We start from the raw sequence: 22,602 nt of genomic DNA, 5'->3' as shown, positions 1-22,602 counted from the left end.
TATATTGTGTTGTCTGCTTTATTTGTCTTCTAAAATATTTACAGATACTGTCTAAAAAGGTTTAATTCTGCCTTTTTACTGGATCCGTGTTGTTATAGTTAAGAATTTTCATGTATTAATCACTGTTTTATTGCCAATCGGTGGTGTATAAAGTACTTGAAAGCCATACTTGAGTAAAAGTATAGATATCTTACCAGAAAATGACTTCGGTAGAAGTTAAAGTCACTGTTTAGAATTAGAGATGCACTGATTGCAATTTTCTTGGCTGATTCTGATTTTTTGTTAGTGTGATCTGCCGATACCGATTTTCTTTCTAAGAACTATAATACAAAAATCTATTTTTCTTCAATGCAAAGTTTTATTTTCATTTAAAAAAACAAGTAAAAAGTTGGTAATAAAATAAGAACAAATAAAAAAAATTGCAAACAACAGCACAAATAAATGCAATAGAATAGAGATGAAACTAAGTTTTTCAGGTTAAGTAGGTTTTTATTCGGGTAAGAAATACTACAGAAATTAAAGTAATCAAATGTAAAATAGCACATCCAGTGTTATTTTACATGTTTACCTTAATCTCTGTAGTCTTTATTATTAAATACGGATTCATTCTTACCATTAAAGTTATAAAACGTATTCAGTCAAGAGCAGAAAGTGATTTTCTTTGTCTTGTTCTTTGATTAACATGACAGACAGCAGCAGAAATATTGGACTACTGTCCCTTTAAGAGCAATACTGTTGCACAATGCGTTCTCTTTCTCAACTATAACGATCCAAAACTGTGTTTATCTGAATAATCACCAAGATGGGCATTTTGACAATTTTGTATGTATTTGACCATTTAAATACAGTAGAGGTCGCAGTAAGCCCTCATTTTGCTACTTGTGACTCTGTTGGAGACTGAGTGTGGCTTGTCCGCTCCACCTATATAGATCAGTGGTGCGCGCGCTTTTGGTGTGAGCGCGAAAACCTGCGGGAATGACTAAAATTATGCGCAATACAAGCACTATTAAAGGGTTAGTTCACCCAAAAATGAAAATAATGTCATTTATTACTCACCCTCATGTCGTTTCACACCCGTAAGACCTTCGTTAATCTTCAGAACGCAAATTAAGATATTTTTGTTGAAATCCGATGGCTCAGTGAGTTGAACCGCTGATTCGACACGCTGATTCATAATGCTCCGAAGTTTCCTGAAGCAGTGTTTTGAAGTTGGCCATCACTATTTAAGTCGTTATTTTGTTTGTTTTGGCACACCAAAAATATTCTCGTCGCTTTATAATATTAATGTTGAACCACTGTACTCACATGAACTGATTTAAATATGTTTTTAGTACATTAATGGATCTTGAGAGAGGAAATGTCATTGCTGGCTATGCAGGCCTCACTGAGCCATCGGATTTCAACAAAAATATCTCAATTTGGGTTCCGAAGATTAACAAAGGTCTTACGGGTGTGGAACGGCATGAGGGTGAGTAATAAATGACATTATTTTCATTTTTGGGTGAACTAACCCTTTAACTGGAGCGAATGAGACGAGTGAGAGAGAGTAGGTACCCGCGCAAGTGTGTGTCACTTCACCGTCAGAGAAGAGAGCGAGAACGCACAGCTGACTGGTAACAAATCGGCTCGGAATCGGTAAGAAGCGAGACTGATCGGCCGATCGCCGATCATGAGGAAAATCGGCCGATTCCGATCCCTGGCCGATGGATCGGTGCATCTCTATTTAGAATGTTACTTGAGTAAAAGTTTTAAAGTGTCATATTTTTTGTACTTAAGTATGAAAAGTATTTTTTTGATATTAAACGTACTTAAGTATTGAAAGTAAAAGTACAAGTAAATGTAAAATATAAAAGGGTGAAAAAATATTATTACAAATTGTTCTATACACAGTTTGAGCAGCAAGATTGTGTTCAGTTTTAACTCTTACATTTTGTTTTCTTTGAATTAAAAAAATTGGCAAAATTTTTATTGTAAGTTTTAAATATAAAAAATACTAATATATTAATTATACATTGATCATTCATGTTAATTCATAGTGCATTATAACTAATGTAAGAGACAACTTTAAAATGTTGAAATTAACAATGCACAATACTTTTATTAACCTTATTTAATGTTACAAATGGACTCTTATTGTAAAGTGTTACCATTTCCAAACAGTCATGCTTAAAAATTGCCATCTTTACACACAAAGGCATAGCATATAGGTCTATTATATGTATACTTTTACACATCATTTGCCTCTATTTTAGAAAACTTGATGATTATCTAATCAAAATACACTATATTGCCAAAAGTATTGGGACACCCCTCCAAGTAATTGAATTCAGGTGTTCCAATCACTTCCATGGCCACAGGTGTATAACATCAAGCACCTAGGCATGCAGACTGCTTCTACAAACATTTGTGAAAGAATGGGTCGCTCTCAGGAGCTCAGTGAATTACCGCTCAAGCGTGGTACCGTGATAGGTTGTCACCTGTGCAATAAGTCCATTCCTGAAATTTGTGGATTAGTGGACAATTTCATGCTCCCAACTTTGTGGGAACAGTTTGGGGATGGCCCCTTCCTGTTCCAACATGTCTGCGCACCAGTGCACAAATCAAGGTCCATAAAGACATGGATGAGCGAGTTTGGTGTGGAGGAACTTGACTGACCTGCACAGAGTCCTGACCTCAACCCGATAAAACACCTTTGGGATGAATTAGAGCGGAGACTGTGAGCCAGACCTTCTCGCCAACATCACTGCCTGACCTCACAAATGCGCTTCTAGAAGAATAGTCAAAAATTCCCATAAACACACTCCTAAACCTTGTGGAAAGCCTTCCCAGAAGAGTTGAAGCTGTTATAGCTGCAAAGGGTGGGCCAACTCCATATTAAACCCTACGGATTAAGAATGGGATGTCATTACAGTTCATGTGCACGTAAAGGCAGGCATCCCAAAACTTTTGGCAATATAGGGTATGTGTTACAGTTAGGGTTGCCAACCGTCCCGTATTTAAGGCATCAATGAAGCGTTCCGTATGAAAGGCATACGGAACGCAGTTTGTCCCGTATTCTCAGGCATACGCTCTAAATTGAGAATTAATCATTCCTTTGAGAGAAATTTGTGAACATAGCCGTTCGCGGAAGGCTTTAAGACCAAGCAGACTCCTCTGCCGGCTGGTCGCTCAGGCTTCACTGCGAGCGGGTCTCGCGCTGACGGCAAATCCCTTTCACTGTTCGAGTTTTGATTTCAGCAACATTCAGCCACACAAGAAAACATGGAGTCTCCCTGAGGGAAGACGTGATCAAAAAGGGAAGTCGTTTTTCACTATTGCTAATTTTGTGAATTAGAGAAAAAAACATGTTACGCCCTAGGCTATTCTTGGACCTCATTATTGAAACACAAAATAATAAAGTCTCAAGCACCAAAAGCAGCCCATACTAGGCTAATTCTCAGTTCTCTACTTCTCTTTAATTGAAAAATATGCATTTTCATTTATTCATACACGTTGCAACAACATTTAGTTTAAACTTTTAAGTGCCATTATTAAAAAAAAAAAAAAAAAAAAATGCTTTATTGGCTGATATTTCAAAGATGTTCAGTTATTATGCTTTCAAGTTTTATGCCATCTATGTAGGCCCATCTTCCTGACTGTTTTTTTTTAATTATGGTTATTAATAGAGGTTGATGTTTAATATCCATTGGTTTAGCTATAGACACAGAAAATGGGTAAAATTCAAAAATTTGAACATGAAGCCACATTATATCTATAGGATTAAACCATATTGTAGGGCCTTTAAAATGAAGATTACAAAAGAAATTTTAAGAATGAGAATAGATGGATATTGAGATATCTTAGAATTACAGGAACACAAACTTTGGAAAAATGCTATTTATGGCACTCAGACAGGAATGTTCAATTGTATTGATAGAAAAAAAAAACAAGATGCATTTCTAGTTTCAACATTATTTGTTCTTCAGAAAAATGTGCGACCATTGAAAATGTGTACCAATTTACTCATGGAGGCGCACTGAAATCCCTATCTCTGGAAATTAACCATATTGGGCCTTAACAATTAAGAAAAGAAAAGTTTAAGAATTAGAATCTAAAAGGATATTAAGATATCTGTAATATGAGTTACAGAAATAAAAACTTTGGGCGAAAAACACAAGAAGTGCTTTTTGCTATTTTTGAACTGCTGGCATATAATGCAACAATGATTGCTAAAGTCAACAGATTTAACTAACAATCTCTGTGTAAAATATGTTGTTCTAAAGTGATTTTACCCCCAAATCTCAGGTGAAAATTGTAATTCTGTCCCCCCTCTACAAAATAGTACTCAGTAAATATACATCCATTACATTTAACATTTCTGCTTTCTTCTTCATTATGTTTGTCTTCAAGGAAAAAAAAGAAAAAGAAAATCAAAAATTTGAGCAGGGAAATTTTCTGAAATTTGGTTGATTTTGACACAAAATTACCCAAATGTGTTTATGTCTGAGAACCTTTTATACATCTTTTATATACATACTTAACTACAGATACTGAAATGACATACACTGTGTGGTACAGTACATATATTTTGAGTGTCCCTTATTCTGTCCACTGTTGCCAATGTGTGGACAGCTTGTAACAAAACTTAAAAAAAACAAGACCTTCCCCTACTTCCTATCCTAGGTTGTCTATGAAAGCCTGTAGACTAATTTTTATGTGAAGGATTCGGGATGTTTTTGCAGGGAAAATCAAAATGATGTGCTGTTTACACTGACAATGAATGCTTCAGGATAATGCTGAAAGAGCTATTCTGTACTGTAATGTCAAAAGGGATTAATTAGTCTCTTATAGCCAGATATATAGTCTAAAGTCTCAAATAGATACTTTATAATCAAATTATCTTAAAGGGTTAGTTAACCCAAAAATGAAAATTCTGTCATTCATTACTCACCCTCATGTTGTTCTACACCAGTAAGACCTTCGTTCATCTTTAGAACACAAATTAAGATACTTTTTATGCGCCAAAAAAAACAAAATAACGACTTTTCAACAATATCTAGTGATGGGTCGTTTTCAAATTCGTAAAGCTCCAAAGCAGTGTTTTGAAATCGGCCCATCACTATATTGTTTAAAAGTCATTATTTTGTTTTTTTTGGCGCACAAAAAGTATTCTCGTCGCTTTATAATATTAAGGTAGGACCACTGAACTCACATGAATTGTTTTAAATATGTTTTTAGTACCTTTATGGGTCTTGAAAGAGGAAGTACCATTGCTGTGAATGCAGGCCTCACTGAGCCATCGGAATTAATCAAAATATCTTAATTAGTGTTCCGAAGTGTTCCGAAGATAAACAAAGGTCTTACGGCTAGAACAACATGAGGGTGAGTAATAAATTACATTAGGTGCGTCCCAATTCGCGTACTTATGCACTATTCTATGACGTTTTTAAGTACAAATAGTGCGAGTAGTGCGTTCACACTGAAAATTCCAAAAAGAAAAAGTGCACTTTAAATACCTAGATGATGCACTAAATTAAAGGAAAAAACAAAGTGTGGAATGTTGGACACTTCATGCACTCAACTGTCGCAACTTTACTTACGTAGCGGAGGGGAAGGGGCTGTCAGACTGTTGTTAAATAACAAAATAACCTTATACAATTCACGCACTACATGGATGAGTACATAGTGCATAAGTGCATAGTGTATAGTGCGTCATTTGGGGCGCAACTATTATTTTCATTTTTGGGTGAACTAACCTTTTAACAGTGTAATTTTATCTGTTGACTTGATGCCGATGCAGAGCTTGTGCAAACATGTTTTTTTGTTCACATTTTAGATTAGAGTCCAATTCTCACCATTAACCATGACTTTTGCCTCTATAAACTCCTAATTACTGCTTATTATTAGTTAGTAAGCTAGTTAAGTTTGGGTATTGGGTAGGATTAAGGGATGTAGAATAAAGTCTTGCAGAAAAAGTTATTAATATCTGCTTTATAAGTAATAAACAGCCAATATCCTAGTAATATGCATGCTAATAAGCAACTTAATAGTGAGGATTGGACCCTAAACTAAAGTGTTACCTTTTTTTATATACATCTTTTTTTCATAATTAGGCGTTATAGCATTTTAGTTAAATTGGTCTACTTTATTGGACTACTTGCACTTAAATTTTTCAAGTTGAAGCACGTTAAATCACCTAATGTTTTGGGCGAGATGTACCCGTATACAAGACTACAGGCTGCTGCTCACCTCAGGGTATCTGTGTCTTTGATTTTCTTCCAGCTCCTCAGCAAAGCTGCATTTGCAGTATCCATCAGTTGAATGCCAAGATGCACAACTGCTCCAACAGCATGACCTTTGCAGACTGACTGCGTTGAAGTCAAATTCAATGTGAAAGCTGCTGGAATAATGTTGGGGAGGCAAGGCCTGTGGATTTCGATGGCTGAGAAAGCGTGTGTATTTGTTAGTATGTGGTGCTTGGGAATGGGTTGTGAAATCTCTGAAACCATATAATTTCCCATTCAATCAGAAACAGATAGTTTGGATGGATGCTGGATGAATCATTGACCTATTCAGTCTGAAGCCGAGCCAAATGCATTTGGATCGTTCAACCCTTTTCAACAGCTGTTGAACTTCATGGATAAAACCAATTACAAGTATAATTATTTTGAACGTGAACAATCCCTAAAAAGTCTCAGACATTCTGTGAAGATCATAATAATATGCATTATTTATTTTTATACATGTACAATCTTTTTTATTTGTACTTTTTACAAAACTGGCACCAAAAAACAAAAACAAAATACCCTCCCCACAGTTTAAGCAGATTTCCAGTTTCTGTGACTCGCCATTTGGGGATTGTTTTGGACAAACACTTAGGCAAGCAGCAGCTAGAACCTGTAGATGATTACTTTACCAAACCAGGGCCTGTCTGACTATTCCACCCCAACTACTCCACCCACTTATTTACTCTGGCCTCGTGATCTCATGCGCGATTACATTACAGAACCTGTCCTGGACTGCCAAATGGTACAAGGAGTGTCAAGAACATACACAGCTTGAATTAAAGTATTCTCCTCTCACCTCGCCATAGTCTCACAAAGATTGTCCACCTTAATTGTGTTTACTGCCAACAAGAAATAGAAAATACCAATAGCACATTACTAAGTTCACACATTAGTAAGTGCTTCTTTCAACATGCGCTTCCTGTTTGAATCACTTTTCTGCAAGCTTTCAGAAATGTGACGTCCATAGAAGCTTTACTTCACTTTTCTGTTTCTGTAATTGGAATATTTGGAAAAAAAAAAAAAAAAAAAATCTGAATAAAATATAAACAAAATTTATATAAAATATGAAAAAATGTAAAAATTTGAAACATAATGGGACAAATAACTGAATGATTGTGATCACATGATTTTAAAGCATTATGGAGCATGATTTAAAAATGTTTTTGGACTGTAACTTGTTTGATAATATGTTTGAAAAACGTCTCAGGTTACGTCTGTAACCATGGTTCCCTGAGAACAGGGAACTCAACACTGCGTTTGAACGTCATCACGTGAACCGGTGTCTGAAAGCAATTATCAAATCTCACCAATCCTACTGGCCGGCAACAGCCTATGACATCATAATAGACGCGACACGGAAGTATAAAAGGAGCGCCTAGAGAAGCAGTCAGTACCTTATCGTCTGAAGGGACTGTTCAGCAGGCAGCCCCGATGCATGGCAGGTAACGCAGTGTCTCATTCCCTGTTCTCAGGGAACCATGGTTACATAAATAACCTGAGACGTTCCCTTTCGAAAGGGAACTCAACACTACGTTTGAACACGCTATGGGGAACGATATACCCATGCCACCATGCTTGAGGGGAGTGCATGCCAAAAAATGGCTAGACAAACGTCAGAACTAGCAGTTTCAACTGAAATGCCAGAATCATACATAGGCTGTCAGTGGCAGCATTCCCTATGGCCAACAGCCCAAGCTATAAACCTCAAAGAGGCCTTCCGCAGAAGGCCTACCAAGGCCGCTCAAAGTCTTCTGGGACCAACTTCTTTTCGAAGAAAAGAGGGTACCTCTAAGGGAATGTAGCCAGGGGGCCTGAAGGAACCCTAGCCAGTCACTTGTCAGGGGAACAAAGTCAACCCTGAATGCCACCAAGGAGGCCAACCTGGTCTAATTAAAGTAACCTAGTCTTGGCCAACAACCTGTCTGATCACAGAGTCTCAATTCACATTCTTCAGAGAAGATATCCAGTAAGAGGGACTGTAAAAGAGGCAGTAATCAACTCAGACCAGAACATAGAGTCCTGGAGAGCAGGACTCAGCTTAGCGCTTTTTACCCTTACCAATGAGGGGAGTAACACTCTGCTCAATCCTAAGATCTACTCAGCGCTTGATTATTTGCACTGAGGAGGCTGTGCACTCTAAAGGGACCCAAACAAGGGGAGTACAACCAGCCTAGGGGCTGATCTTCATCAGGGAGGCCTCAGAGAGGGCGGCCTGTGAAGGCCACACACCTAAAGCAGCTCAATTGCTGATAAAGCAAGAGCCCACAAACATGGGAACTTGTTCTGATTGAAACCGAGTTTAACTAGCAGATAAGACTGTAGAGTGCCCACATAACAGTCTACCTCAACACATTCCAACAAGCAGTGTACTCCGTAAAAACACTTTTTACTCTTTAAGCAAGAGGAGTACAAACTATGCCAACATGCTCTGAAAGAGGTCCAAACAGGGCCTGCTACTCCAGAAAGACACGGGCATCAGCCAGTGGCAGTGTCTAAGCTCTAAGGGAGCCTAATCTGAGAACCAAACTATCAAGTGAGGTTACCTAGCTTAACTCAACCTGAGCTTAAAATCTACACATTCCAACAGGCAATGTACACTTTTTACCCTTACAGTAAGGGGAGTACAAAGAATATATGCCGCCATGCTCTGAAGGAGGCCAAAACCGGCCTACTACTTCAAATAAACACGGGCATTAACCTGTGGCAGTACTAGATCTAAGTGAGCAAAACTCTGATTAAACATCTACCAACAAAACTTGTGATACAACAAGCTATTGTGCTCTGAAGGAGTCCCAAAACAAAGCCTTCTACTCCAAACAACACAATCAACATCTTGTGGCAGTGTTCAAACTCTAAAGGGACCTACATAAGAACCAAACTAAATTGTGAGGTTCACTAAACAAACTCAACCTGAGCTACCTAACTACCCTTACTAGCAAGGGGAGTGCAAACTTAGTCACCATGCTCTGAAGGAGGCCAGAACAAAGCCTACTACTACAGAAAACAGGTGCTAACCTGTGGCAGCAATAGAGTTATTGGGCTCACATTGTGTAGGGCAAAATAGAACTAGAGCATTAACAACCCTGAGAAACAGGGGAATGCTTTACTTTTCATTCATACTACCCTGAAATTGTGAATTTCAAGGGTGGGCACTTTTCACCAAAGACAGAGACATCTGTACTGAACCCTAGGGAACAGGAGCTTAAAGAAAGCTAACGCTGTTTCACTCAAGCTTGAATCTTAATTCAAGGAGTTCAGGGGAAAAGGAGGAGGTGCCCGAGAGGCGAGACTGGACTTCTGGCCCTGTCTCCGATCCTCAGATTGGGCTCCTGCTCTCTTGGGCTTAAAGCCAGAAGAGCACTCGCTGCTGGATCAGATGATGTTAAAGAAAGAACATCATCATCATTCAGCAGCTCACCCTCATCAGCCGCTGGGGGCTGCGAAAGATTTACACCTCTCTTAAACTCCTCAGCAAGCTCCATCTGTGAGCCCCATGATTTCAGCCTCTGGTCCGCCTCAGCACGGGCCGGACCAGAACCACTGGGCACAGATGCCGGCCGCTCTTCTCTTGAGAAGAGGGCCAAACGAGAGCGGAGCGTCCTAATAGGCAGACACTCACAGTTTGCACAGACAGCGCCCCCGAGCACTGTCCGTGCATGCTCTTCTCCCAGACAGAAAACGCACAGATTGTGTGTGTCATCGGGTGTCAAAAACCTGGGACACGGATCCACACACTTCCTGAAACGTTTGTTAGACATATTTCCTACCAGATTTGAAGAATCGCAGTCAAACAAAGCAGTCCCTGAAGACGATAAGATGACTGCTTCTCTAGATGCTCCTTTTATACTTCCGGGTCGCGCCTACTATGTCATAGGCATAGGCTTTCGCCGGCCAATGGGATGGTGAGATTTGATAATTGCTTTCAGACACCGGTTCACGTGATGACGTTCCCCATAGCGTGTTCAAACGCAGTGTTGAGTTTCCTTTCGAAAGGGAACTATTATTTTATAACTGTTATCTAACATTAGCATACAATTATGTTGTATGCTTGTATCACCTAAAATGGTGATTTTGACTATTGTCACCTTCAGGTCTTGAAGCTCTTGGCTGAAAAAACACAACATAATCTGTTGAACTGATGTTCAGTTTATTGCGCTTTTTTTAATTAGCTTGATTTAGTGACCAAAAATGTAATATTTTGATAGTTAAAATTGCATTATATAATATTTAATATGTAATGATCAATTCTGCCATTTCTATGTATTTTCTATATTGGTGTTTAAAACTTTTTAAATGATCAGATTTTGGTAACACAGTTGTGAAATAACTAGAAAATAAAAGAATTAAAATAAAATTGTTAATTTATAATTTAGTTTGACCTTCTGAGGTTAAGCACTTCCTTCCACTGACCATTTGTTGACCATTTGAGTTATAGGCCCTTGGTTGTACCCCATTTGTTGGGAGCGAATTATATTTTCATATACATTTTTATTTAAATGTATATAAAGTCTGTTGGTCTGCAATACATTGAATGTTATTAGTCTAATTTCATATGCAGGAAATATGTAGGACGTTTACTTGCTTTTGACAGAGGAGACTTCTAAGCACGCTATTTATTTCCCCAAGTAAAGCTAGTGTTGCATGTGAGTAAATAATAATATCACACAAAAAACAAACAGCGTTGTGATTATGTTGCCTGAGAGCAAAGTATTGCGAACTTATGCTAAATTCTCAGACACTTATCCCGGGTGTCGGGTAGTCATTCAAACTTATTTCTCCGCCTCTTCCACTTCATTTTCTTGGGACGTGTGAGTGTGTGCGTGTGCAGTGAAAGTGAACGGTCTGCCCCGCTCATTCACTCCAAACTCATCACAGTCCACGCACACAGCGACACTGACACTCTCAAAGACCGTCTGTCCTTCACAATTCCTGCTTCTGTTTCAACGGGAAGGGGGGAAACCAGACGTTTTTCTCTCCGTTTCACCTTTCCGCGGGCATGCATCAGCACGGTGGCGGGCACCCGGAGGGCTGCTGGAGTCGCGCGTGGATAAATGTTTGCAGATGCACTTTATATTTATTTCTAGTATTAAGCCTGGAGCGGAGCACCGTGCACTCAGGTAGGAAACATTCACGCTTTATTATCTCTTTTTTTATTATGTCTTTGCCCTTTTTTCTGACTTCTTTGTTTTCATGATTATTGAAGTGTTTTGTGAATTAGGCTAGAAATAATACCAATAATGAGGCTTGGTTTTATTTGGGGTGCTGTTGTGTTATGTTGGCTCCGGGTGCACTGATGTGAAGGAATGCCACGAAAGTCCAAACTCTGAGTGGAACCAGATGTGAGAAGAAGAGAGAACAGGGGGAGGGGAGTGCGAGCGCTGCTGGTGTGGATATTGATTCATTCGTTATTCGAATCATTTGAATCGACTCACTAAGAGAATCGTTAACTGGTTCGTTTATTGATGCTTTCTGCAGGTTACGTAGTTACGCCAGTAGGTGGCGACAATGCCCTTTGGTGTGTTATTTTTGAGTCACTGAATCGTGTTGTCAACTGATTCGTTATTAAGCATCAAGTCGTTTTAGATGCTTTATTAAAAACTGCATGGTTATACCAAAGACTATAGATATAGAAAGATGGTTCACTCCTTTTAGTTATGAATGGGAGAAACTGCAACGCGCAATATGGCGGAATACGTCCCGCCTTCTAAGTAAAAAAGCCAATGGCTAATTAATAAAGTCAAAGCTTAGGACTGCACATGCGCATTGGCTAGTCTAGCCTGAAAAATAAGCTTTTTTAACGCTATTTGAGCATAAGAAACAACATTCATAGGACAGTTTGTGTCAGATTTTGTTGCTGATTTGAAATATGTTATTTAATTGTGAGTTCGCCAAGCAGTTTTTGAGATTTCTGGATTACTCCATTAAAAACGATAGGACTTGGTCTTGGATGCCCGAAATAGCTGTCCGGAGGCGTTGCAAATATGGCCGCCGAGTAAACAGACTTTCCTTGAAAGGGACTTTGGTTAAACTAGGGCTAGGCTATAAAGAAGAAACTCTAGAAATGACATTTAAACATCATAAGCATTTCATACCATACCTGTAATTTTTTCCTTCATTTTGTCAACTGCTTGGCATAATGTCTTTGTAGCCTATTAAACTGTAGAAATAGGATGTGGTTCGCTTCTGAACAAGATGTCTCATTCGTTCATTTCCTTCACAAACGAGTGTCTTGTTAAATGCTGTTTCTGTCTCGTTCATGAAGTCCAAATAAGTCATTTGACATTTGACTCGTTCAGTTAGTCTAATAAAGTTTATGCTCCTTTAGAGCCCGAACTCTAATGCTGTTTGCTCATAGGCCTACCATATTCAGTCATTAAAGGCAGGAAAGCACTCGAACGATTCTCTGAACGATTCAGTGCCTGAATGTAATTCCTTCACTCAAAAGATTTGTTCAGAAAACGTATTCGTTCATAGACGACGCAACACCATTAGGCACTTGTTTTATGTTTTATAGCGCAACTTTAGTGGGCGAAAGGACATTTTGAATTATAAAGGGACAGTCGTTATGCCTGTTTGCAGAAGTATGTTCTTGGTTTCTCACTGCTCTGTTAACCTGGGTTCTCAAGCGCTTGATTCTCACCCGTAAGCAGATGTGCCCTAAATATCCGGTTACACAATAACGAGCCTCAGCTGAGGGCTGTCTGCTTCTCGGGGGTCTTGTATACTTTTTAGTGCTTCTCTCAACTTCACAGTCCAGCAAAGACAGGATAGGTTTTTGCACCTCTGTGTCAGGGACTGTCACATCTCTAATAAAAAGGGGAAAAAAGTTTTGAAGAACAGAGCAGGATTTTTAAACAGGCTAAAATTCGTCACCAAAGACCCGACACCCAATTCCTGTAGGAGATGAAATTATGTATCAATAATTCTTAGCATGAGAAGCTGGAAGTTTTCTTATTCTCTCTTGTATCTCTTAAAATGGTAATATTGGCTCATCTCTGGTCTTGAGCTTTTTGACTAATCACACAATATGATTGATTTTTTTTTTATTATTGTAGTGAATTTCTTTTTTTTAATTCAGTAGTTTTATTGATCAATTTTAGCATTTCAGTCTTTAAAATTTTATATTTAAATATTTTTTTAAATATTGACCATTTGATGCTTCCGATTTATATTTGTTTCTAGCAGATTTATTAGGCTACATTGTAAAAAATGATCTTTGACCATAATGGGTAATATGGTCAAAGATCATTTTTTAAAATGTAGCCTATTATTCATGCATTTTGGCCTTTTGACACTTATTTAAAAAAAAAAACATAAATAATTAACAAAACATTGTAAGAGAAAAAAAGAGAAAGAAAATTTGACTATTATTATTATTATAAAAATTTGCAGCTGTTTTTTTCTCTTACAATGTTTTGTTAATTATTGATGTTTTTTTATTTTATTGATTATTGATGTCTTCTTGAGGAGACTCTTATATCAGACCTGTTTCTGCCTCATTTGGGGTTTGATCTCAGGTCAGAGCTCTGACTAGGTTGAGGGCTCAGTAACGGAAGCTGAGAAACAAATACCAGCCAGAATTTCCTGTGTGTTGGTCAACCTCTGTGTTTACAGAATAAAAGGATAATCTATACAAAACCCTGACCTCTCTCTGCACCCTTCCGTTTGCTCCCTCACTCTTTTTTTCCTCCCTGTCTCCCTGCTGGCTTGTTACCTTCCTTCCCCCAACTCCATCTCTCTCTCTCATATTGTATCCCTCACTCATTACCCTCCTCCAAAAAGGGGAAGGGAGAAACAAAAATACATCTGTCATAATAATAAACGTTTAGCTTTGGTAGCTTAGAATCAGGGTTCAGGAAAACCACATACCACCACATGAGCTGACGCTAAGACTTTAGTCCCCCCAATGAGTGCCTGTTTCTTCTGCCTTTTCCATTTCGTGGTGTCCTTTGTATTTTGTCATGGGGATTACACTCTAAATTCAGAAGGCATTGACTAGTTTCTAATATGTTGGCAGTAGTACAGAAGTATGTCAAAGTATAGAATCACTTTTTTTTTTTAAATGTTTGTATGTAAATTTATTTTTTAAATGATTGTGATCAATTCTTGATCAATGAACCATTCATGTTGAGAAAATAGTATGTAAAATAAGCCTCCATTGCATGTGGACAATTTTTAGCACATCTTTTCATTAGTACATTGTATTGCATTACATATTAGCCTATTATCAGTCACCATGCAAATTAGAAAGCCAGTATTGGTCAAACACCAATCAGAACATGGTTCATTTCTGAGATAACAACATTCTTCCTCAGGTAATCGATTAGTTGTTGCCTGAGGTGGAATATCACAATTTTAGCGATGTTTCCAGTTTTAGTTAGCCTTCAGCTCCCGAGGTATAACTGTTTCAGATGGGAATCTTGCATCATATCTGTTTTACCAGCGCCTAGACCAACTTTAAACAACAATTCATCGGAAACATTCCACAGACTGTGATGAAGAGACAATTTTCGCCCACACTATATCGATGTCATCATCAGCATTATGTAATCAGTGATCGCAAAAACAATTTGTTTAGCTGTGCGGCATCATCTGTGCCATGATATGTTCTCATCTCTACCATCTGGAAGGTGGTTTTATGGAGCATTCATGCCAAAACCACAGCCTGAAAAAAGAGTTCCTTCCTGTAAGCTGTCATCCTACTCAATGTTCGAAAACATTGTAATGGATGGCATTCTGCCTCACAGTGCTCTAACTGTAACATCAGACAAATCATCAATACCTATGCACTTCTCTTTAATTACTAAACCAATGCTGATTTACAGATCATTTTTTAATTGTTTAATAACATTTTTTAACACTGCATGTCTTTGCATGCATTATTACGGCTCATGTGACATCCTGTGCCAGCTATCATGGTATTTTTGCTTTATGTTATGCAGTATTTCTGGAAGTAAGCAGTCATTTAGCAGATGCTTTTATGCAAAGCAACAATTCCCTTGAAGCAATCTTGTTTTAAGTAACCTGCCTTGCTCAAGGGCACATTGATTATGATAGTTATTTGCTTTAGGCTTTCTTTTTTATGAATTTACAGTTTTAAGTGTCATTATTATTATTACTACCACTACTACTACTGCTGCTGCTGCTATTTTATTTATTTTTATTCATTACATTTTATTAGGCCTACACTGAGAGAGAGAAAGATTAGTATTATTATTATTAATGCTTTTTAAAATTTTATTTATACTTTTTCATTTTTGTTCATTTCTTTTTATTTGGCCCTCAATAAGAAAAATGAAAGTAAACTAATTATTATTATTACTACTTCTACTACTACTATTACTTTTAATATTATTAATGTTTTTATTTATTTATTTAAAAAATAATGAGAAAAATAAACTGAGAGTAATATTATTATTTTAAATGCTTTTTATTTTAATTTATTTATTTGAAAAAAAAATGAGTAGGTTTATTATTATTATTAGTAGTAGTACTATTGATGTTTAAATTTAAATTTTAAGATCGACTTTATCATTTAATTATATATTTAGTTTCAAACTAAACCTTAAAATGTATTCCTGACCTGATTATCAAAAATATTTGATCAGAGATTGTGATCATAAACATTGTCATTTATTTTTGTTTCCTTTATTCAAACGCCCATATTAGTCATCTCAGTAAAGCCCTGTTTCATTGTGAAGACATTAGGATGATGCTCAAGAAATGTCTGAGCCTGCTTCGCCCTTTATCTGTCAGAAGTGCAGAGAAACGCTTTGATGTTTGTGTGAACGCGCATGTCTTTACCTTCCTTCCTCCTCAAGTATGTCTCCCCAGGGTCTTACCTCCACCAATTATATGACTCACTCAGATCACATGATGCCCTCAAATTCTTCTGCTGTTCTGCAGGAAGACGGAAAGACTTGTTTTAATCCCGGTTTGTCACGGATTGCATGTCATTAATAAGTGGAATCAGGACCTCATGGAAAGAATTGTGCTAGTTGGATTTGTTCACATTTTAAACTCTTGTTATTTTACATCTCACAAGTTAGACACTTGATAGGATTTTTCCACAGGTGATGTGTTGCCAGGACCTGGTAAAAAGCATCCAAATACTTTTTCGGGGCCACTGTAGATATTTATCTTTTAGAAAGCTCTTATTATATCAATTTTAAATTGTTATAGAGCTTCTTAACATTTTTTTTACAGCATGCTTACTTATGGAAATATATGTCTGAGCATTGCTTGGTGATATTCGGAAAGTCTCCCAGGGTCTCAGTAAACATTTTTTGTCTCTCTTTTGTTTGTTTTTGGAGTGATCCCATTTCCCATTCCCCTGCTTTAGAACTACTCTGTTTGGAAACACAGCTGTTTGTCTCTGGTCTCTCTTCAGGCTATCTTTCTTTTGCTCTGATTTTCTTTCTCTCTGACATTGTGGTTGTAACCTTGCATTCCCCCCTGCAGGAATGAGAGGGTGCACGAGAGAGACAGATAAAGAGAGAGAAAAGCAGAATGAAAGTATAAAAAGAAACCAGACTGGCTTTCGGGAACGCTGCCGGGTTTGGCTCTTCAGCCATCTATTTGACTTTCCTCCTAGCCATCTCTTTTCCTTTTCCTTCTCTCACTAAAAAACACATATATAGTCAAATACCAATATATTTGTCTATTCTTACTGCAATGTGAGTATCCGGCGCGGCAGCTCTATAATGTATGACATGCAGGCACATTTTTTTCCAAGGAGGCAAGAAATGGAAGTTCTTCCTCAGAAAATTTAGAAAATAATCAACAGTACAAAAGGAAAACAATATTGTGAAATTAAACTCAGTGACACCAGTAAATAAATTTTAACAGCAGTAATTACCTTGTCAACAGATTAATACCAACTATTATGTTTGCAGCTGATACAAATCATTGAAAAAATTCGTCCACTCGGATATCATCGCTTTCTTTCATGTCAGAATGAAAAGTACATGATTTGTGAGCAGTTATTTGAAGCTGTGTCATTACAGTGATTTTGAAACAATGTAACATGTTTATTAACATGTTTGTGATATATACATTTAATATATTTTAGTATAAATTTAATACATTTTAGTCCAGTGTAAATGTATACTGTTCAAAAGTTTAGGGCCAGTAAGTTTTTTTTTTAAAAGAAATTACTACTTTTATTCAGCAAGGATGCATTAAAATTACATTAAAACAACTTTAAATCAATCAAAAGTGACAATAGATTTCAAAAGATTTCTATTTCAAATAAATGCTGTTCTTTTAAACTTTCTATTCATCAAAGAATCCTGAAAAAATTTATAACAATTTCCACAAAAATATTTCAACATTAATAACAATAAGACATGTTTCTTGAGCAGCAATCATCATCATCATATTAGAATGATTTCTGAAAGATCATGTGACACTGAAGACTGACGTAATGATGCTGAAAATACAGCTTTGTCATCACAGGAATAAACTGCATTTTAAAATATATTAAAAATGAAAGCAGTTATTTTAAATTGTTATAATGTTTCATAATATTACTGTTTTACTGTATTTTTGAGTAAGTAAATGCAGCTGTGGTGAGCACTATAGATTCTTTCAAAAAAAAAAAACTAAAAATAAAAAATCTTTTTGACCCCAAAACATTTGTACAACAATGTATGTACATCTTTATGGAAAAAAAAATTATATATATATATATATATATATATAAACACAGAGAGGTTGTTTTGCCTCCTCATTTCAGAATACCACGAACCACTGATAGGTGCTTGAGAGTTCTCAGTTATAACGAAGCTGGGATAATGTGTGTGTTCACAAAAAAAGAGGAAGATTGCCAATGCGTTCTCTCGTGGCAGTTTCTGTTGCACATTTTTGTTTTGTTTTTGTTAATTACTATCTATTTGCAGTCAGATATATGATGTGTTTTCTAAAACCAAAGCACACACAGAAGCCACACACACAGAATGTAACCTGAAGCTCCAGATTCCCCCCAAACAATTACTTTTCACCTGTAATAAAATCAGTGTTTTACAATGGAGGCCAGTCAAAGCACATAAAAACTTTTTGTGGGATTGTTTGAGCAGGATTTGTGCTTTGCTTGTGTTGGCTGTGATCTACTTGATTTTGTTGAACATATGAGTGGGTGAAAGAGAATCAAAAGGGGTTTGCTTATCCTACTGCTTTAATAACATACTATGAAAATAGCTATGAGACAAAAACAGTTTTAGTCACATGAAATTGTTTCTGTCGGATCAGTCATTTGGCTTAATGGTGGGTAAAATCATCAAAAACCTCTGTAAATGCTTGGCATTAAAACATTAATGATCTTTCCATAATTATAGGGTTATCAGATGTCTCTTCTACAATATGTCAAGCTAATAACTCTTGTCTCTCTTTTTCTGCAACAGCACATACAGATGAATCGGACACTTTCGCGTTTTTCCACGAGGGAGCGCTGGGCTGCTTGGGGGTACGAGATCACATGCTCTACCTCTCGTCTTCCTGCAAGGGTGACGCCCAGCTTTGGAAGTGGGTGACCAGGGGGCGGCTCTTCAACATTGGCTCCTCCCTCTGCTTGGGCATCACCGTGGGCAACGTGAGCACATTTGGCAACAAGTCACCACTGGGCGTGTTTCGGTGCGACTACGAGCCTCCGCGAGTGCGCTGGACCTGGAGCTGCAGCAAGTTTTTGGAGACACTTGAAACTTATTTGCCCTCCCCTAAATTACTCCTCAACAGCGGCAATGTCTCGGTCGCCGACTCCCCGCCTGCAAGATCCCCCTCCCAAAAGTTCCTGTGGCGAGTCTATGATGATCAAGACCTTTGCGCCAAGTCATACCGAGGTAAGCACATTAAATGTTGTTGTTTCTTTTCTCTCTTTCTCACAGTTACACAATATCCTAACCCATAATTTGTCTGTCCACACTGAAGCAAATCACAGCCAGTCAGAACATATTTCATGTTTAAAGGGTTAGTTCACCCAAAAATGAAAATTCTGTCATTAATTACTCACCCTAATTTCGTTCCAAACCCGTAAGACCTTCGTTCATCTTTGGAACACAAATTAAGATATTTTTGATGAAATCCGAGAGTTTTCCGATCCCCATAGAGAGCAAACGCAATTACCACTTTCAAGGCCCAGAAAGGTAGTAAAGACATCCTTAAAATAGTCCATGTGACTACAGTGGTTCAACTTTAATTTTATGAAGCGAAAACAGTTATGCTGCCTCCTAAATTTTTGCGGAAACTGTGTTCATTTTTTTTCTGGATTCTTTGATGCATAAAAAGGTAAAAAAAGCAGCATTTATTTGAAATAGAAATGATTTATAACATTATAAATGTCTTTACTGTCACTTATCATCAATTTAATGAGTCTTTAATGAGTCCTTGCTAAATAAAAGCATTAATTTGTTTCCAAAAATAAAAAAAAGATAAAATAAATAAAAGTCTTACTGACCCCAAAATAGTAGCGCATAGCTATGTGAAGCATGATTTTTGGACCAATGAGATTGCATTGTGGGCGGGGCAACCAAGCAATCAACAATATGTCCAGCCTCTTGTTGCAGATGGTTTGGAGAAATACTCAGATTTACATGACTTTTATCGTTTGTCGCTGTCACACATGGTGAGGACATTGTGTTTTAGAAAATATAGAAATTAAAGGGGGTGGAAAAAAGAAATGATAAAAGGATCAAGAGAGGATTATTTAAAAAAAAGAAACAAAGGGTAAGGGAAGGTAGTCCGGACAGAGGAAAGGACGTTTAAACAAGGCCACATGTCTTTTGGACCTAAGTGATATTTAGACTAAGATTTTCTTCATGTTTGTGGAGTTTTTGGATTGGATTTGAATCCAAATTTGGATCAGCTAGTCACCAAAAAGGAAGCCAATTAAAAAGTCTGGTCTGTGTTTGTATACAGTGCTGAGGCCCAGTCGTCTCTCAGTCTGAGTCTCATCAGACAATCTGTCTCATAGTGACTAATTTACATCTCAAATCACAGTCATTCATTACCCCACAGTAGTTTCTTACATGTATTTTTAGATCATAACATTACTGATGGTCATTGTGGTTTTATAGTAGGCTAAAGAGTTATTATATTTTTAAAATTTCGTGACATTTGGTTATGTTAGCGGTTCTTGAACGTCTGCTTTCTTCTGCCCATGTTGGTGGAGCTTGTGCTTTGATGCTACTGAATCTAGAGCACCATGGCTAAACAAATGATGTTTCAGCTCAGTTGTGAGATTCAGTCCCAATTGAATGTGATGAGACTGAAAGAGAGAGAGATACTGAGTGCCACAAAATAATACAAAACAACAACAACAATAATAACACAATAAATACAGTAGACATACACTATATGAAGTTCCAAACGTAGGTTCGGGAGGAGCCTAAACATTCAGTCCTGTCAATCATCATTACGCGCGTACTATATAAGCCGCGAACATCGCGTCATTCCATTGACAAATTTTCCCTGCAACCCCCCTCCTCCCCGCCTCCTCCTCTAATTCTCTCTTTTTTCCTACGCGCAGCTCCGTAGGGGGGGTTTTAACTCGGAGCTCGAGCTGAACTTCAGGCTCGAGCCTCCTCCACAGACAGCAAGCCAAGTTTGTTTTATCATTAACCGTCAAAACTGAATGGGCAGGCGAACTCATCAAATTGCCAAAAGTTTTAGGACACCCCTCCAAATAACTGAATTCAGGTGTTCCAATCACTTGCATGGCCACAGGTGTATAAAATCAAGCACCTAGGCATGCAGACTGCTTCTACAAACATTTGTGAAAGAATGGATCGCTCTCAGGAGCTCAGTGAGAGAAGAGACCTTTGCAATAAGTCCATTTGTGAAATTTCCTCACTATTAAATATTCCACGGTCAACTGTTAGTGGTATCATAACAAAGTGGAAGCAATTGGTAACAACAGCAACTCAGCCATGAAGTGGTAGGCCACGTAAAATCACAGAGCGGGGTCAGCGCATGCCGTTCCAACATGACTGCGCACCAGTGCACAAAGCAAGGTCCATAAAGACATGGATGAGCGAGTTTGGTGTGGAGGAACTTGACTGGCCTGCACAGAGTCCTGACCTCAACCCGATTGAACACCTTTGGGATGAATTAGAGCGGAGACTGTGAGCCAGGCCTTCTCACCAACATCACTGCCTGACCTCACAAATGCGCTTCTAGAAGAATGGTCAAAAATTCCCATAAACACACTCCTAAACCTTGTGGAAACCTTCCCTGAAGATTTGAAGCTGTAATAGCTGCAAAGGGTGGGCCAACTCCATATTAAACCCTACAGATTAAGAATGGGATGTCATTAAAGTTCATGTGCACATCAAGGCAGGTGTCAAAACTTTTGGCAATATAGTGTATCTTTCTATAGCATTGTCCTTGCTGGTTGCACGTAAAAACAAACATATAGTAAGACCACAGTAGTCTGATTCATGAACAAATGACTCTTATGAGCCAATTCTTTTTAATGAATCATTCTCCACCTCATGAGATATTGGTGTACTTCAGACTGGAGTCTTAAATCAGTATTTAAACTAACTGGTTGTTTATATGTTATTGTATGGTTAAAGTTACACCTTCAGCACAGAAAGATACTTGAATTAAAAATATTTTTATAATAAATATTATACACATCCAAAACATAGTTGGAATACAATAATACTTTATTTAAAAAAATGTTATTATAAAAATATAGCAACAATTATTTTTGCTTAGTGTATATACATTTATTGGCAGGCTTAAAAAGACCTAGCAGAACTGTCAATGGAAATGTTTAGGAAACAGGATCATTAATTGGAATGGCAACTGGAACTGTTAAAGTCCTTCAGAAGACTGATTTCCAGGTGTTCTGTCTGTCTGGTATCTATGTATCTATATGTCTATATATCTACACTTCACACACAGCACAGATTCCTCTTCTCTCTTTCCTCTCACCTCTGTGTTTCTTGGTCTCAGTGCTGTGGCGGGTCGTTCCTGACAGAAATTTGCCACTGACATATGCCAACAAAGAGCTGTTTTTGTGTGTGTGTGTGTGTGTTTGCATATACAAGAATGAAACTGCGTAAGTTCTGAAAGTTCAACTGAGAGAGAAGTTTTTGGAAGTGAATATGTGTTTTTATCGAGAGTGTCCTACTTTTCCACATCTCTGAACTACAGCATTGGTAGAACTGTAACACAACTACACACTCTCTCTCGAGTCTGACATGTGTTCTCTGTTTTTCCTATGAAGTTATCTTCTTTTTGTCTTAGTAACTCATCTCTCACACTTCCTTCACATCTCCCCCTCCTCTCTTTTTGTTGACTGAGAGCTAATCTGTACAGTCAGACAGAATGCCCA

The 22,602-nt window shown here is 37.7% G+C and overlaps 1 protein-coding gene across 1 annotated transcript in view; it reads left to right on the top strand.

Annotated features, from left to right (window-relative positions):
• The first annotated feature begins 11,055 nt into the window (after positions 1–11,055).
• Positions 11,056–22,602, top strand: part of mrc2 (mannose receptor, C type 2) — a 35,027-nt gene continuing 23,480 nt past the window's right edge. Inside the window, exons 1-2 of the mRNA XM_051888531.1 lie at positions 11,056–11,383; positions 18,668–19,102. Of these exons, the coding sequence (XP_051744491.1) occupies positions 11,263–11,383; positions 18,668–19,102 (556 nt within the window). The 5' untranslated portion in view covers positions 11,056–11,262. The remainder of the gene's footprint in view (positions 11,384–18,667; positions 19,103–22,602) is intronic.

This window comes from Ctenopharyngodon idella, chromosome 3 (genome assembly GCF_019924925.1).
Source record: "Ctenopharyngodon idella isolate HZGC_01 chromosome 3, HZGC01, whole genome shotgun sequence".
NCBI classification, from domain to species: domain Eukaryota; kingdom Metazoa; phylum Chordata; class Actinopteri; order Cypriniformes; family Xenocyprididae; genus Ctenopharyngodon; species Ctenopharyngodon idella.
Note: the sequence above shows the minus strand (reverse complement) of the source record. Positions and strands in the feature narration are given on the sequence as shown.